Consider the following 18,474-nt stretch of genomic DNA (forward strand, 5'->3'; position numbering starts at 1 on the left):
AGAAATGAAGATGTTTTAGTACATAATTATGTATTAAATATCAATTACATTAAATTTATAACTCAGCTAAACAAAAATAAGTATATTACAAACAACTATGAGTCATGAATCAGAAGCTGGATTTTAGAAAATAATTTTATTTAGCTTTTTCCCTCATGTAAAAAGCAAGGTGAACAGAAAGGCTGCTTAGTCTTTGCACATGGCAAAAATTCCTGTGAACTGGCTATATGTAGCTAGACTTAAAATTCACAACTTTTCCTTAGAGGCAACATTTTTCTCATTCTTTGCATTACTTCATAACCTGTGAATAATTAGTTGTTCAACAATTAGTTCTTCAGCAAATGAAATATTTATTATATTACATGCCTTTTGATTTAGGAATATAAATGCAGATGGAAACATGCATCAAAGGTGTTATTGCAAAGGCATCTCATTTTTAAATGAATATTTAATAGACAGCTAGAACAAAATCTGTTTAATCTCTAATAGATTACAGGACAATTAAGTGGCTGTATAGTAATGAGCAAAGATATTGTTCCTTAAATATGACTTCATGAGGTGATGGAGGAAGGTCATTGGTTAAAAAATAAAGAAACTGCTTGGCCCTCATAGGCTAGAACATAGGTGGGTGGAGTAAACAGAACAGAATGCTGGGAGGAAGAGGAAGTGAGCTCAGATGCCATTTCCTCTCCTCTCTGGGGCAGACGCCATTTCCTCTCCTCTCTGGGGCAGACGCCATGCCACTGCGCTCCAGAGCAGACGCGAAGAAGCTCCGACCCAGGATGGATGTAGGCTAGAATCTTCCTGGTAAGCGCACCTCAAGGTGCTACACACATGAATAGAAATGGGCCAGGCAGTGTTTAAAAGAATACAGTTTGTGTGTCGTTATTTTGGGGCATAAACTAGCCAGGCGGCCGGAAGCCGGGCTGTGGAAAGAGGCCTGCTGCTCCCCACAACAATGAGGATTTTGTCCCCTTTTGTTTTGCTTTTGTTTTTAAAGACAGGGTCTCACTTTGTAGCCCTGGCTGCCTGGAATCACTAGGTAGACAAGGCTGGCCTGGGAACTCACAAAAGTGAGCTCTGCCTCCCAAGAGCTGGGATTAAAGGTGTGTGCCGCCACGCCCTATCCTCGTCTTATGAGTTCACAAAGTATATAGATGTCATATCGAGTTTTTTTTTTTTTTTTAATGCAATGTACTTAAAGAATAGTAGTTCTAAACATGAAAACTTACATGTAGTCTTTTGTAAGTCTCTGGACTCAGAACTTTCAGGAACACACTATGAATGTTTGTATTAAGGCTAAAAAAAACCCTGTGCTTTCTGATCCTGCTCCGCAAGTGTGAAAGAACTTTGTTGACTTTCAAGATGGGGTCACATAGGCAACTGTGATAGGAAAGTGGGTTCGTGTACAGTTCCTGTTGGCACTTTGAAAATGGGAGCTGGTAGGAGGGTACTAGAAATACTCACCATAGGAGGACTGCAAGGTTTGCCTGGGGACTGTGTGGTTACAGAAGGGCAAAGCACAGAGGAGGAGTCAACTAATCAGCACCAACATGTTACTTTGATAGAGAAAGAAAATTCCAAATGGCAACAACATTACTCATCTTAGATTAACTGTAAATAAATGCAAATTATCATGCAGTCTATAAACAGATTGAAGCAGAAGATTCTACAACAAAAGACATAACGACATCCATTCTTCCCCACCTGAATTCCACCTCCACAAGGCTGAGTTCTTTTAAGTCAGCACTAAGTTCAAATGCTCTCAGGATTGGATCCTCCTCTGTTAACATTATTAGAGCTGGGCTGGCCAGACATCTATAGATATCAAGACGAAACCTGTGATAAAATTAGATTACACAACATAAAAAAATTGCCCTTGTTAGTTTTAATATGTAATGTTTATAAACTTATAAAGTACAAAACATTAAAATATGCTTATTTCTGTAGGGGAAGCCCAGCCAATCACCTTGGTTGAAGGGCAGGGTCCCCTGAGGTTATTTTTTACTTATAAAGATTGTGGGCGTGCTCCCTGCGTTCCCTTCTGTTTTCCTGTTCTCTGTGGGAACCTCGATTTTGTAAGTCCTTCCCTTATTAAAGCTGAATATTTTATTATAATTTCTGTCTGCCGTTCATTTACGCCGTAACATCTTGGTGTCCAACGTGGGGCTCGAACCCACGACCCTGGGATTAAGAGTCCCATGCTCTACCGACTGAGCTAGCAACTCTGTCGAAGGAGCGGCGGGCTGCATTCCTGGCACCCAGCCACCCGCACGGCTAGCTTTACCCAAAATAATTACACAGAAACTGTATTCTTTTAAACACTGCCTGGCCCATTAGTTATAACCTCTTATTGGCTAGCTCTTACATATTGATCTAACCCATTTCTAATATCCGTATTGCCACTTGAGTGTGGCTTACCGGGACGAGTCTAACGGGCATCCATCTTGGAAAGGAGAGTCATGGCGACTGCCTGACTCGGCTTCTTTCTCCCAGCATTCTGTTCTGTCTACTCCGCCTACCTAATTTTCTGTCCTATCAGGCCAAGCAGTTTTCTTTATTAGTTAACCAATGAAAGTAACAGAAAAATACAAGACCCACCTCCATCATATTTCAAGATAATTTCCCTAACATTTTGAAAAACAAATACTGGAAAATGTTGTCCACTGCTCTAAGTTACCAACTCTTTTCAAATATTCAAAATTTTGGCTACCTTGATATAGCTGTAATTTCAGCTCTTAGGCAGCTGAGATAGGATTGGGAGCTTGAAGGTTACAAACTAGGTTTCAGGCCAACATAGGATACACAGCAAGAGCTACCCATACCTGGAGGGGTCATAGACCAAGGAGAAGTACTGCTGTCATTTTCCTGGACCAAAATCATTTCAAAATATTTGCCTTCATACCCACAGATGAGTGCATCTCGTGTGTCTCATTAGATAACCTTCTTTTTCCAAAAGATTAGACTCTTTCAGAAACCCACAATTGATCAAAATGCAGATCAGGAGCTGTTGGGTGTTCAATTTTTATATATCTACAAGGCAATCACTATACCTCAGGTTTGGGGGAAAAACACAGGACAGGTGGGAAGAAAGACTAAGAGTCAGAGGCCCAGACTCCATGGCTACAGACTGTCCTCTAGGCATGACAGTAAAAATGCCCCATGAAATCTCAATACTGTTTTTCTTCTTTGGTTTGAGACAGAGTTCCTATGTGTGTAGCCTTGATTGTCCTGGAACTCACTCAGTAAACAAGGCTGTCTTAGAACTCACAGAGATCTGTCTGCCTCTGCCTCCCAAATCCTGGATTAAAGGTATGCACCACCACTAGCTCAACAATATGGATGCCTAAACAAGACCAGCATAAAAGCAACACAAGCTGATGTGCCAATATAGAGAGTAGACATATCATACGGTCCCATTCATAGATTAAAAAGCTGCAGGCGGTCAAAGCCTGTTGAGAGAAGAATTAATTTCCTCCAGGAGTACATTCTGTATAGGATATCCAATCCCAAATGGTCAGTCCTGGACACATGTGCATATAAGCAGAATTAAATGGACTCAGTAGATTACATATATTGCTAGGATTCAGTCATTATGCTAGCCTGTCACCTGGCAGGATGCACTCAGGCAGTACCCTGGACAGCCCAGGGTCCTATGGCTGCTTCGCTACAAAGTTTGTACACAGGTGCAAAAGGTCCCTTTAATAGATAAGTTCTGCCCATTTCTGCAAGTAGGTCTTTGTCTCTCTGCCACCCTCTTCCCCCTCCCTTTATCTCAATAAAACTCCCCACTTAAGCTCTGTCTGCATGACCTGTCTATCTCTCACCCACTGCCTGGGCTCTCACTCACCAAGGTCCCTCTCAGCACAGGTGAGAGACAGACCAGGCAGACAGAGCTTATGGGGTAAGTTTTACTAAGAGAAAGGGGGGAACGGAAAGGGGAGACTGGTTTCTGGGAAAAGGAATAGCAGAGAGGAGAGACAGGATACTGTCTGCCATGAACGTAGAGGTGACACTGTTAGGTCCTCAAGGGGCAGGGCCAGATTCACCTGGATGCTAACCACCAAGGTCCCTCTTGCAGAGTCATATCACATATAGGCAATGATAATAATTAAGAGACCATGGCTTTAGGAGGGGGAACACAGCAAGAGCTCAAGAGGGAAGGGAGGTGTGGGAATGATACAGATAGAGCACATGGAGGAAGTTCTCAAAAAAAGGAAAAGAAAAAGAAAAAAGAACCCATAATTTAATTGTACTTATGACTATTTAGAACACTATTTTTGTTTCTCTTCAGATAAATATTTCCTGTTAAATTTGTCCGTTGCATAACTATATTAAGACTATAAAGCACAATGCTTTAAGGAAACAAAAATTCACTATGTTAAACTGAATATTCCTTTACTTCTGAATATCTTAGTTGTAGGAGAAATAATATGTCTATAATTTCTATCACCTAATATTTTAGTTAGTCTGGAAAATGTGAACATAAATACTTTAGTGGTTTAATTTAAAACCTACATTGAAATGATAGTTACTTTGTAGTCTTTTATTGTTTGTTTTGTTTTGTTTGTTTTGTTTTGTTTTTCGAGACAGGGTTTCTCTGTGGCTTTGGGGCCTGTCCTGGCAATTGCTCTGTAGTCCAGACTGGCCTCGAACTCACAGAGATCCATCTGCCTCTGCCACCCGAGTGCTGGGATTAAAGGCATGTGCCACCACCACCCAGCCTTTGTCATCTTTTTAAAAAAAAGACAAATGATACAAAAAGGAATGATCTATAACATAGTTAAAGTAGATTTCCATTCCTGAACCCACATAATTTTAAAGGACATGTACTAACTTTTTATTTTCTTTGTTATGAATTTTTTCTGTTAGAATTCTAAATTTATGGATTTATAGAATTCTAAATTTATGGATTTTTTAACTTATAGTTTTATACTTAAAAGCAAAATTAGTCTATATTCATGGATACTCAAGAGGCTGGGGCAGGATTGCTGTGGGAGGTCCTTCTGTCTATGTGTTGCTTTTATAGGTTAATAAATAAAGAAACTGCTTTGGCCTATAGCAGGGCAAAACTTAGCTAGATGGGGAAAACTAAACTGAATGCTGGGAGAAAGAAGGTGGATTCAGAGAGAAGCCATGTAGCCCCGCCAGAGACAGGCGCCAGAACATTAGCCGGTAAGCCACAGCCTCGTGGTAATACACAGATTAATGGAGATGGGTTAAATTAATATCTAAGAGTTAGACAATAAGAAGCTAGAGCTGATGGACTAAGCAGTGATTTAATTAATACAGCTTCTGTGTGGTTATGTCAGGTCTGAGCTGTTAGGCAACCGGGAAACAAACAAACAAACAGTCTCCCTAAATCCACATAAAAAACCTGAGAGGGCTTGGAAAGGAACTCTAGACACTAAAAACAAAGTTTAGCTGCAATTTTTTTCAGATGGGCTGGGCTTGCTGGCAGCATGTTACAGTTCCCTTAAGAGAGGTCTTTCTGATTCAGTAGTAGCAAAAAACAAACAAACAAAAACAAAACAAACAAACAAAAAAAAACCCTGCATGGTTTCAAAACAGCAGCTCTGTGCTGCCAGCATGAACTCTTTCAGAAGGCCAAGTATTTAACAGGGGTTTGTGGGCAGCGTGCTGCAAGTTACTGTTGAAAGGAGGCTACTTGTTGGTTCCTGGCTGCTCAGTCCCAAATAATCACACAGATACTATATTATATAAATCACTGCTTGGCTTATTAGCTCTAGCTTCTAATTGGCTAGTCCTTACATTTTAATTTAACTCATCTCCATTAATCTGTGCATCACCATGAGGTCATTGCCTACCAGCAAAGTTTCAGTACATCTGTCTCCAGCAGCAGCTCCATGGCTTCTCCTGACTCTGCCCTTCTTTCCCCAGCATTCAGTTTAGTTTTCCCCAACTAACTTTGTTCTCCTATAGCTGTGCTTTAGGCTCAAAGCAGTTCCTTTATTAACTGATGATATTTACAGTATACAGAGGGGAATCCCACATCAAGTTACTTGGTGGCAGCATGGGCCACAAAGTTATCAGAGTTGAGGTAGTAAAGACGGCTCCTACCTGGCAGTCTCAGAGGCAGTGAACAGACTTCCACCATGTTGGATTGGGAGGAGCAAGCAGGTAGGGTCATATTTGCCCTAGCAATGCCACCACTTAGGTTTTTAAGAGGTGCTTAGCATTTTAAGAAGCTGTCATGGTCAGAAAAGGATTACAAATACGCAATAAGGATAGATTCAGACATAAAAGACCTCTAAGTGAGACACAGTGTATTTATAAAATGTATGTAGGCTTGAGGGAAAGGAGAAAAAGAGTAAAGAGACAGTAAATGTCATATGAAAGATAATAAAATAAATATTAAACTGTGGAAAAAGTAATAGAATAAGAAAAATAAGCCACATAAAGATGAAAAATACACAGAGAGTCTGGATTATGTATATTATTGTGTCTTTTTTGAATTTTTTGACTGTGAAGGAGCTAAGTACAGAGAGACATTTCATTGTATGGACTGCAAAGATAAACCAACATAAAGGTATCTTGATTTCAGAATTTGGGTCTAAGGATATGTTGCTTTGGAAAAGAGGTTCTTCTTTTGTTTCCACAGAGGATGAGAACCTGTGGAATCCTTCCAGACTAAGGCTCCCAAGCACATTTCTCAGAAATTGCACTGAGAGAATATTTTTTTAAAATAATCATCATTGACATGTACCTTGGTACATCACTCTTCTACTTATCAAACCCTCATTTTCTAACCTGGAATGTCTGAGGCTGTCCTTTTTGTTTTTTGCAGAACACAGCATGCATTCACAGCCAACTGCATGGGGCTTGGGCAAAGACACGTCCTGTTTTAAAAGCATGGTAAGGATTTCATAGTTGTTACGATGAGCAGCTAAAATGACAGGGGCAACATCCATTGTTGTTGAATATTCAGGATTCTGAATTCGTTCCATAAGTTTCTGAAAAATATTCATACAAATGTCCAAAGGTTATTATCTGTGGCATAAAAATATACTTATCTAAAAGATGGAATAAAAATAATATCATATAAGAAACTTTAGAATTGTTGTAAGAATAATACATTTTACTTCAACTCATTTTTTGAAATTTTAAAATTTCAATCTAATTAACAAATGCTATATAATATAACATAATCTTCAATAGGCAACATTCCTAAAGTACAGTTCCATTTTCCTAAAGAAGCAAGGGTGTCTAAAGAAATACTTTAAGAAAAAGTAGTAATTAAAAAAAAAAAACTAATAGGTACATGCATGATAAGGAGAAAGAAGAAGAATTTTAGGAAAAGAATAAAATGGAAAAATAGAATGTTAAAAACAGCAATAGTATAAATGCATGAGAAAAACTAAAATTTCTACCTGTGTGGCCAGTCTTGTCCTACAGACAGTAATGAAGCTACTTTTTTATACAATCCAAACTCTGCATAGTCTACAACCCGTCACAAATGCGCAAGATCACTACAATCACAGTCAATAACTAATGAGAACTGCAACTGTTAGTCATTTATCCTCCCATTTCATCCCCACGGTGAACTATTAGACTGAGTATAATTAGTAACCATGAAGAAACTGAGGCTCAGAGAAGTTAATGTGCCTGAAACATAACTAGCACAGGGGCCAATCACATCCACGTCTGTGTTGCTCAGGACCCTGAGCTCCTCCCACTACAACAACCCTTTCGCCTACAATGGTATGAAATGAGAAAAAGAAACAAAAAACTAAAAACATTAGTAATTCAAGAATCAAGATTAAAGAAAAAGGTTGACTATTTTATGACTATTGCATATTCTTTCCAATGCTTCTCACTTTTTTGCAGAGGTTTCCCTGAGAGCTGTTTGAGTCCAGGGTAAGCTCATCAAGTTCACATTTTGGTAACTTTTATTAACACTGTAAAAGTAGTGTACACTCATTATAAAATATCTGAAAAATACAGAAAAGCAGAAAGAAGAATAAAAATACCCATATTCCTTCTACTCAAATAACATTTTACAGTACAATATTTCCTTCTAGTCCTTTCTTTACTTCACCCCCTCTGAAGGATACACTTTGCATAAATCCTAGTGTGCCTAGCACCAGTGATAAAAACAATAGTTCTTGATAAAAGCAATAATTCTTAATACTTCAAAGATCAAAAAAAAAATAATCTCATTGCTCTAGAGCCCAGGATCTTCAAGGGACAAAATCATGCACAGAAATTTGCATGCAATTTAAGGAAACTCACAGACTCTGTGTTCAAGATACTCTGCAATGTAAATGACATTACAGCAAACTGCTATGAAAATAGCCTTTTAGAAATTTAGGACTACCTCATTAGCATAGATCCTCCCCCAAAAGTAGAAATATAGGTCAAAAGGCCAGGAAAAATTAGAAGTTCTTGATATATAATGTGAAAGTCTTTTCAATGGTTTATAGTCTCGATATAGGGATGCATCCATTTCATACTATTGTTTCACTCACAGAAAAGGGGACTGACATTATTAATATGCGTGAAAAACAATAAAATTTTAATTTATTTTCTTTTAAATACTGATAAGTTTTGATATTTTCTGATATGCTTTTCTTCTTTTACAAAGTTTGTATACTTTTCAATTATTTTTTGGAGATTCATATTCATGAATTTATGTAACAGTTACATAAAAGCCTAAAATTGGCACCTTTTTCTCATAGGTTGAAAAGAGTTATATTTACTCCCAGGCTTAAAGACCTAACTGAAAAGTGGTCCTGTGTTTCCTATGAAGCATTTTATGCCAGGAAAACCACTATGAGACGTTAAAAAATTAAAGCTTATAATTTCACTGCTGATAGTATGACCTACATATTTTCAAATAAATAGCCCATATTTTAGAGTTAATAGTGAAAAGACAATTCAACACGTCAAGGCTATAGGATGAATTCACTGAAGTAGTAAAAGAAAAATATATTAAAATATTTGTGTCTGATTAGAAACAAAAAAGTTGTTAAAAGGTGATTTTAGAGCTGCTGTAAATATTCAGATAAAGACGGAATAAATGACCTTGTCAGAGACAGAGCAGCAAATGCTTTCTTCACCGACCAGCTGGGGACTGCCAAGGCTTTCAACTGCTGAGAACAGTGGTGATAAACTAATATTTGCCACTGTTCTAACGGCAAATAGCACTCCACCTTGCTCCAAAGACAGAAATGTGTTCCCAGGCTAGAAGGTGGAGCAGGACTATAAAAATATAGCAGAAACTGCAGGATGAATGGCAGACATTGAAAGGAACTATTGTCTTTGGTCTGTTAGTGAAAGGACCTCCTTTTAAGCTACCCCCTTTTATGTCATTCTTATTGGTTTCTTTCCAACATCTGAACTAAACAGTCACACTTTGTTGTTGATGTTGCTAGATTTTTGTTTGTTTGTTTTTTTGAGACAGGGTTTTTCTGTAGTTTTGGGGCCTATCCTGGAACTTGCTCTGTAGACCAGGCTAGCTTTGATCTCACAGAGATCACCTGCTTCTGCCTCCCAAGTGCTGGAATTAAAGGCATGTGCTGCCACCACCTGGCTTGTTGTTACTAGTTTTTAAACTGTATGTGTGTGTGTGTGTCTATGTGTGTTGCTAAAGGCTGCATGATAGACAAACACCTTATACTATTTATAACATCAGTTTTTTTTTTAGTGGTCCAAATGAAAGTAAAATTTGTTTAGTTCTTAAAAATATTTTTATTCTGATTACAGTTAGATGATAATCCCAGAAACTATTTAAAAAGAGTAACTGATTACTATACCTTCAACAATAATAAATGTTAAAACTTTTTAAATTCAATGTACAAAAATATCTCATTTTAAAGTAACATTATCAATGACTATCTTGCTACTAAGAAAACCAATAAAATATTTTTTAAATACCTAATTAGGTCAATAGTAGAAATGACTACTATAAAGTGACATTTGGTTATATTTATATAGCTTTTTTCTGTGTGCATTTTTAAGGATTTAAAAAATATTATTTATTTTACATGTATGATTATTTCACAAGTATATATCTCTGGGAACAATGTCCATGCAGTACCCAGAGGTCAGATGAAGGTGACAGGTACCCTAGAATTGGAGTTGTAGATGGTTGTGAGCTACCATGTGGGTTCTGGGAATGGAACCAGGTCTTCTGCAATAATAGCACGTGCTCTGAACCACTGAGCATCTCTCCAGTCCCTTTTCTATGTATACTTTTAACCATCAGTTAATTATAAGTATAGTTCAGTGTCCTCATTTTATCTCATTTAATATTTTTTTCCTAAAACTTAATTTAAGATTATTATCTTTAGCTGGGTGTGGTGGCTAACACTTCTAACCCCAGCACTTTAATGATAGGGATTTAGGTAGGGCAGGAGGTTCAGGAGTTCAAGATCATCCTTGGTTATTTAGGGAGTTTAGAGCAGTTTGGGATACATTAAAGTCTAACTCAAAATATTTTAAAGTCATTTTAATTATTGTCTTATATTCCAAAGTTTATATATACAACTATTTATATTTCCTGTCTTGTCTTTTAGAATACTTATCTTTTTTTTCCTCTTGTACTAGGAAGGTAATCAAGGGCATGCTAGGTAAGTGCTCTACCACTGAGATACCTTTTGGACATTTAGGACATGCCAAACAGTGTTCAAACTGCTACACATAAAATAAAAATTAATGATTTGCTTATTTCCTTCTCAGATTTCTAGAGGAGAGGTGTAGGAGGTCCTTCTGTGTTTGTGTTGCTTTCATTGGTCATTAGAGAAACTGCCTTGGCCTAGTTGATAGGGCAAACTCAGGTAGGCGGGGAAGACAGAACAGAATTCTGGAAAGAAGGGCAGAGTGGCAGACGCCATGGTTCTCTTGCCCAAGATGGATGCTTGTTAGACTCATGCTGGTAAGCCACAGTCAAGTGGCGATACATATTAACGGAGATGGGTTAAACTAATAAGTGAGAGTTAGCCAATAAGAGGCTACAGATAATGGGTCAGGCAGTGTTTAAATGAATACAGTTTCTGTGTGATTATTTCGGGTGTAAGCTAGCTGGGCGGGATGAAAAGCAGGCCCTCTCTCCTACAACAGAGCAGACAGCACTAGGCTAAAGAACACAAGTATCTTTCTTGTTTATGATATACCTTTAAAATATTTTCCAAAACACCTGATTCTGCAATAGTACACAACCATGGCCACTTTTCTTAATTTGGTCAAAAATAAGCAAAACTCAGTAACTTGCTTGATTAGCAATTATACTTTAAAATTTTATGTTTTATCTTATGAAAATTTCTAAATGTTTTTTTCTAATAGATTTTGGTGCTTTCTATCACTTTTTTCTATTACTACTACTACTACTACTCATAATAATATTTATGTATGTAAGTATTTATTCATTAAGATAGTGTTTCTCTATGTAGCCCTAGCTAGCCTGGAAACTTGCTATATAGACCAGCCTGGCCTCAAACACAGAGATCCTCCTTACTCTGCCTCCCGAGTGCTGGCATTAAGTGTGTGCTGCCAGGCCCAGATCTATTATTAATTTGAGATACTTCCTGGAAGCCTGTTTCCCAGTATCCATCGTTCTATAGTGCCCAACGCCCAAAATTGAGGCGTAACTTCTGAAACAATGAGAATGTGGGCCACTGCAATTCTCACCTGCTGTTTTTAAGCTACAACAGTTCTTCCACACCAGCTACCTAAATACTATCTACTTTGTCTTCCTTTTTTATGGTTTCATACTTGTACATCTTAAATCTATCTAGAAACTAATCTGCATTTTCAATGAAATACTGGTTCACACTGACATAATATTAACTAATTTTAAAAAGGTTTCCAGAAAGCAAATTAATTATTGTCTCTACTTACTTCAAAGTAATATTTTACAAAGTAAAAATATCAATACTTTTAAAAACAAAATAAACTGGGGAGGGGGAGAAAAGATGGCAATGGGGCAGGAGATCTACTTTGGCTTAAAAATCCAAATTAATAAATATTTAAGAGTACTGACTACTATAGTTGGTCTTGGTGATCGTTTTGGTCGATGATTAAGTAGTATATCGACAGCTCCCACTACTTCAGAGTCGATGGCCACCAAAAGTGCATCTGCGGACTTTAAAAAAATGAAAGTTAAAATGAAAATGGAAGATAAAAATGTAAAAGTACTTTAACTAATTCATGGTTATTTTAAAATTCTTCACACTGTATTATATACAGCAATATTGGATTTTAAAAAATTTATATTGTCCACATAGTACATTTGCTTTCCAAATCAGTAGTACTTCTTTTTTTTTTTTTTTTTTTTTGGTTTTTCGAGACAGGGTTTCTCTGTGGTTTTGGAGCCTGTCCTGGAGCTAGCTCTTGTAGACCAGGCTGGTCTCGAACTCACAGAGATCCGCCTGCCTCTGCCTCCCGAGTGCTGGGATTAAAGGCGTGCGCCACCACCGCCCGGCATCAGTAGTACTTCTATGTACCACAATGTACCATTTTTGTTCTGGTTTCAATGCACAACCTGATAAAATAATGACTATTTCATAGAAGGGACTCTGTATGGAACAGTGCTAATCCATGCAATGTTTAAAGCTAAAAACAAAAACAAAAATACCTTCAAGATGTTTTATCTTGAACCATGGACCAAAAATTTCCTAAAATTCTAAATTTATTAAAAAATTACCAGGAACTATTAAGTAAAGAAATATGTTGGATAACATCATCAGTGCAATTCTGAGGAGAGGAGAGAATACGAAGATATGCAAAGGCCCTCTAGTCTCATCTTCAAAACATACACGCCCGATAGAAACGGTACAATTTGACATTGTCAGCACTCATCAAGCAGAAACCACAAAAAATTCAGTTACCAAAGTTGTTAGAGTCATGAAAGGTTTACAGTTCCAGTCGCAGCCTACAGTGGAGACCTACTTCTGAGCAGAAGTGAACCTAATATTAGACTCAGGACTCAGGGGCTCCGCGCTTCCTTCTAACAAAGCCAACGTGCTACTGGCAACCAGACACCAAGTTTTGGATCCCTTGCTTTTTGTCTTTTTTAAGAAAAACTATAATAGCAGAAGGAAAAACGAGGTAATGAATGATGATTTAATCTTAGAAAATGTCATAATGTCAGCACTCTTGCCCCGGGAATGAAACTATAGCAGATCTGTAGCATTCTTTATAGCTGCATAAAATAAAGTTTTCACTGTCCTTATTTGAATGTCAAAAATAAGACTAAAAATGGCAAGTTTTAGTGGGATATTTAAAAATAGTATTTGACAACCCAAAATAAGGGCAGGAATTCTTTTTAAACTCTAGGAATCACTAATGTTTTCCTGTAGGAAAAATTTCCTTGCTAGATGAGAAATTTAATCTCTTGAAAATTTTAGTGTTCATTAGATATGGTCCTAAAAAGTGCAAGGACTTTTTTTTTCTTTTTTCAGCTTCATCTTTCCCTTCAGTTTTAGCATATTAAATCAGTTGAAGTAAACAAACTTTTAAAAGCAAGGACCCAGTATCCATTATTACTAGATATAGTATCTACAGTTTTAAATTTAATCAATAAAGCTAACTATAGTAATGCCACTGCTCTCAAACACCTTGCAATTCCAATAATCTAAAATATAGTCATGAATTTTTTACAACTCAAAACAACATCACAAAACAAAACAAAACAAAAAAAAAACTAACAACAACCCAAGTCACAGAGTAACATCATAGACATTATTTCCTGAAAGAGACAGGCTTAAGCACTTTGACTTAAGATTTGTCCATAAGTAAAGGGCAGTGGCTTTCCTAAGCATTCCTCAGATCTTTACTGAATAAAAGAACAGCTAGAAAAAAAAACAAGAAAAATGGGGAATAGAAAAAACTAAAAGTTGACAACAGAAAAATAAAACACCAGTAGAACAAAATCACTGTCAGAACACAGAAGTCTGCAGACTTTAATGCTAGGACAAATTATTAATAATTTTTTAGACCTCTACAGGAAAGGGCAGAAGGGGAGAAGGGAAGAGAAGGGAGGGGAGTGGAGAAAAATGTATAGCTCAATAAAAACAATTAAAAAATAATTTTGGACCTCATGAAGCAAAGTAAAATGATTACATTCTCAACTCCAACTAATGATGGCAAAGTTAAATTATATTCAGGCACACTACTCAATAAAGGGTAAAGAGGTATGCTAATATTCCATGCTTAAAAGGATAAGCTTCAGCTATGAAAAGTACTTATATTAACATAACTAAAGAGTGGCCATTCTATATAAACAGTATGTTACTTGATAAATAAATGACAGTTCTGAAGGAAAATACTTTAATTTAAAAAAATAAATTTATTTGAGACACAGTCTTAAAACCAGATTGGCCTTGAGCTTGTGTTCCTCTCGCCCCAGCCTCCAAAGCGCTGGGATCACAGGTGTGTGCCACCATGCTCAGGTTAAAGTATTCTTAAATACTTGCAAGCATACAAAACATTCTCACTTATTTTTATTTCCCAATTTCTAAGCAAACTGACCGTCTCCACTAAAATATATTCAGTACATAAACTTACTATATTTGAAGCCACTCTTTCCTTCTCACCTCAAAACTTGTCCAACAACTCCTGAACCTTCTACCCTCAGTGTGAGAAGATACTTATATTTCCTTTCTACACCTGATTTCCACTTATAGTATATATTAATTCTCTGTAATATTCTATAAGAACTTAGTACTTCATCCAGAGTAATATTAGCCCCACATCCCACAACTTGAGATTGTTCTCCCTTTGTTGATTTTACTTGATCTTATCTTTCTATTGTCACTAAATGTTTTCTTTTTTATTTCACGGTTAACATTCTTAAATTAAGGTATATCATGTTCCCTAAATATTTCAGCACCATAATTTCGAAATCCAATGACTTTTTCCTTCCTTCCCAGTCTAACCTAAACTTGAACACCATATTCATCTATCTAAAATAACACAAGACACATACCATATTTTCTATCAAAATGTATTGAATGATACCTAACTATCTATTATATAAAACACAGATCCTCCCATTCAAGGCCTTTTTCACCAGTTTTGTTTTATTTTTCCTGAGTATTTCCATTACATCACAAGCCCAGTGCTTTATTCTAAAGGCTGTGAATTCACTGTCTCAAAAAACACACTTCATATATCTGCCTTACATTCTTTCCTGCATCCCCTGTCCCTTAACTACTTCTAAGTTCTTGAATAGACTTGGATAACAAACAGGAAGAACATGGACTCGAGAACCAGAACCTAAGTGCAGACCCCAAGTTTGCCATTTACAAAGTAAATCCAGGCAAGTTACTTAATCTTTCTGAAGATCAGGAAGACAAGTCCACCGGCACAAAGCAGGGCAATATAAATGTTAGCAATGGTAATATTTCTTCTTTTTTTGATTTTTAAATTTTATTTTATGTGTATGAGTGTTTTGGCTGCACATATGTCTGTGCACCACAAGTGTGTCTTGCGCCTGAAAAGGCCAGAAAGGGGTGTTGGGTCCTCTGGAACCAGAGTTGCACACAGATGGTTGTGAGTCATCATGTGGGTGCCAGGAATTGAACCAAGGTCCTCTGCAAGAGCAACAGGTGCTCCTAATCACTGAGCCATCTCTCTAGCCGAATATTAATATTTCAAGGCCGAGCTCAATAGACACTCTTCAGTGAAATCTTTCGTAAAACTTTTAAAAGATATATTTTTAGGCTGGGTGGTGGTGGTGCATGCTTTTAATCCCAGCACTTGAGAGGCAGAGGCAGGAAGCCAGTCTGTCCAGGACAGCCAGGGTTACACAGAGAAACCCTTTCTCAAAGTAAACAAACAAGACACATTTTAATTATATGAATGGTGAGCAATATTTGCATGTGAATGCAGGTGCCTGTGGAAGCCAAAGGTGTCAGTGCCTCCTGCAGCTGGAGTTATGAGTTATTTGATGTAGGTACTAAGAACAGAACTGGAGTCTTCTGCAAGAGCAGCAAGTACTCTTTACCATTTAATCATCTCTCCAGTTTCAACACATTAAAAAAAAAGTCCCCTCCACCTCTTCAGCACTAGGGATCAAAGACAGAGACTTACACATGCTAGACAGAAACCTAGTTTTCTTGATAGCTCCAAACCATAATGGTCTTATTATATTGCTAAAATATTTATGTTTGAATTGCAAAAAGTTTAAGTATAAAATAGGGCCTTCCCAAAAGCAGCTCTATTGACATTTGGGTCATTAAGTGGGTCAAAACCATATGGGTTTTGGTGTTATTGCAGTACCTTTCCTGTGTGTTTAGTAACATCTACAGCATCTACCCACTAGATATCAATAGTAATTTGTCCATCAACTATGAAACTAAAATATCTCCAGATATTGCCAAATATTCTTTGGTACAGACAAAGCTGGTTTTTTTGAGGACCACTGTTGTAACCCAAGATAAAACAAGAAGTATTTTGTAACTGTAACACAATATACAAGCATCAAGCATTCTTACCACTCAGCACTTATTAAATACAGTCTTACATTTAAATTCCCTTGTAATCCAGAGGTGCTTTAGCTGTCAATTCATTTTAATACCACTGGTGAATAAGTCATATTTTCCGTATTCATTTCCACCATCACACCCAGCTAAGGTCTTGGACATTTGCTGGCTGACAGAATGAGGCACAGGTTACTTGGACAGAATACAGAGAACTGGAAAGAGCATGGGGTTTGCAGCCAAAAGATTAAATTCAAGTATTAGCTTGCCTTTACTAATTTTACAACTCTGGCAATCCATTAAAGTCTGTGAGCCTCAGTTTTATGATCTCTAAGATACAGCAACTAGATAGTCTGATTGTGATGTTCAAATATAATCAAGAGTGTGAAAGAATCATGTTGCTGGAGAATTAGTATGTATATAAAACCATATGTGTAAATGCAGTTATTATAACATTTCTTATCCAAAATAATCAAGGACTGAATTTCTTTATAACTTTGTTTTCTAGGTAACTGAAGCTTATGCCTTTAAGTGTTTAAATTTAAATTTTAAATAATTTTGATGAAAGTTTTCTGCTTTTAAAAGATACATATACATATATACATACATAAATATATATGTTCTTTCATCTAAGGTTTTAGGTAGTGAATATAATTTAACTTTTCCTTATTCATGCTAAACCAGTTATAAAGTTTAACCACCAGGCAGACACTCAGTGCTAAAAATCTCGAATTAAACAATGTGAGTGGTCCCATGCTTCATTTTGCTCAGTTACAGCTCTATGCTCCCTTTTATGGCCTTTCTTGATACTCTTCAGATCAAAAAGCAAAAATTTTAAGTTTGTTAAAATGAAATCTAAAATGAGAAAAAGCAGGCTGTGAAGGAGAAAGGAGAAGTGCTCTACACCTGAACGAAATCCAGAAACCTCAGCTCAGAGGCCCTTCTCACTTAGCTTCTTGTTGTACTCTAGGTGGTAGCTAAAGTGGCTAGGTACCCAATTTCCCTTTCTACCCCAAGAGTGTGTGTTTGTATACTTATATATAGACATATATACATATAAGTCACTCACAAGTTCACATTATGATATAAATCATAGGGATGTAGCTAAACCTGCCTATCACACTAAGAGCAATCGCTGCACTTCCTGATGTCAGTCCAAACGCCACGCCTCATTACAGCTGCAGCAGAGGAGCCAGAGCTCTGTGCTATGTTCACCATGAGTGACCCAAAGGGAGAGGACATAATGCCATTAATGTGTCCTTCAAGGTGTGCACGCATGCCTGCTCTACCTCAAGGGACATGAAGACAAAGGGCAGGTTCTATCATTCATTTTTAGATGAAAGCAAACTCTACATTTCAAACAAAGATAATAAAACCAGAGAAACCAAATCAAACTGTAAGTTGTTTTGTGAGAAACATTTTGTTCATGTGTCTATAAATAACACGGGCCACAGAAAACCCTGTCCCCTGGCACTTCTATAACACTTACACTATTTTTAGTATTAATACAAATAGTTATCCTATCAGTAATAAAAATAATGTCATCTTTAATAATTCATGATCGTTTACTTTTGTCTGATGTAGGGAAAGGAAACAGGAAGAAAAACACAAATAAATTTAAAATATTACATTTTTAAATAGCTTATTTGGGATTGTTTTGTAAATTCTTTAGTGGCTTAAAACCAAATAGAAGGTGGAAGGCAAAGGAAGAGAGAGTAAACAAAGGAAAGAAGAAGAAAGTAAGCTGGAGGAAAGAGGAAAGCAGGCATAGCTAACATTTCTTAGACGCTACTGGATAAAATCATCTAGCCTTGTACCTGACAACCGTAGTCCAAAAGCAGCTGCAGTATATCCAAGCTTTCGTTTTCAATAGTTATGGTAACAGCATTTCTCCCAAGCACATCTACGCAATTTATGTTCAAGTCACCTGAACTGTTTTCCTCCAAAATCTTTTTAACCATATAATAGTCACCTAAATAACAATATACAAACATACTTTAATATTTAAGACATTAAACAAGAATGAGTATAA

The 18,474-nt window shown here is 36.9% G+C and overlaps 1 protein-coding gene across 3 annotated transcripts in view; it reads right to left on the reverse strand.

The window, feature by feature from the left end:
* Nucleotides 1–18,474, reverse strand: part of Trpc1 (transient receptor potential cation channel subfamily C member 1) — a 47,811-nt gene that overhangs the window by 19,258 nt on the left and 10,079 nt on the right. For 2 of the 3 annotated variants that reach the window (XM_057766736.1, XM_057766739.1), the window contains exons 2-5: nt 18,260–18,414; nt 12,002–12,103; nt 6,772–6,974; nt 1,708–1,839 (exon numbers count right to left, since the gene is read on the reverse strand). In XM_057766736.1, coding sequence (XP_057622719.1) covers nt 1,708–1,839; nt 6,772–6,974; nt 12,002–12,103; nt 18,260–18,414 — 592 coding nt within the window. The remainder of the gene's footprint in view (nt 1–1,707; nt 1,840–6,771; nt 6,975–12,001; nt 12,104–18,259; nt 18,415–18,474) is intronic. The other variant, XM_057766738.1, reaches the window with a different exon arrangement.

This window comes from Chionomys nivalis, chromosome 4 (genome assembly GCF_950005125.1).
Source record: "Chionomys nivalis chromosome 4, mChiNiv1.1, whole genome shotgun sequence".
In the NCBI taxonomy this organism is placed as follows: Eukaryota; Metazoa; Chordata; class Mammalia; order Rodentia; family Cricetidae; genus Chionomys; species Chionomys nivalis.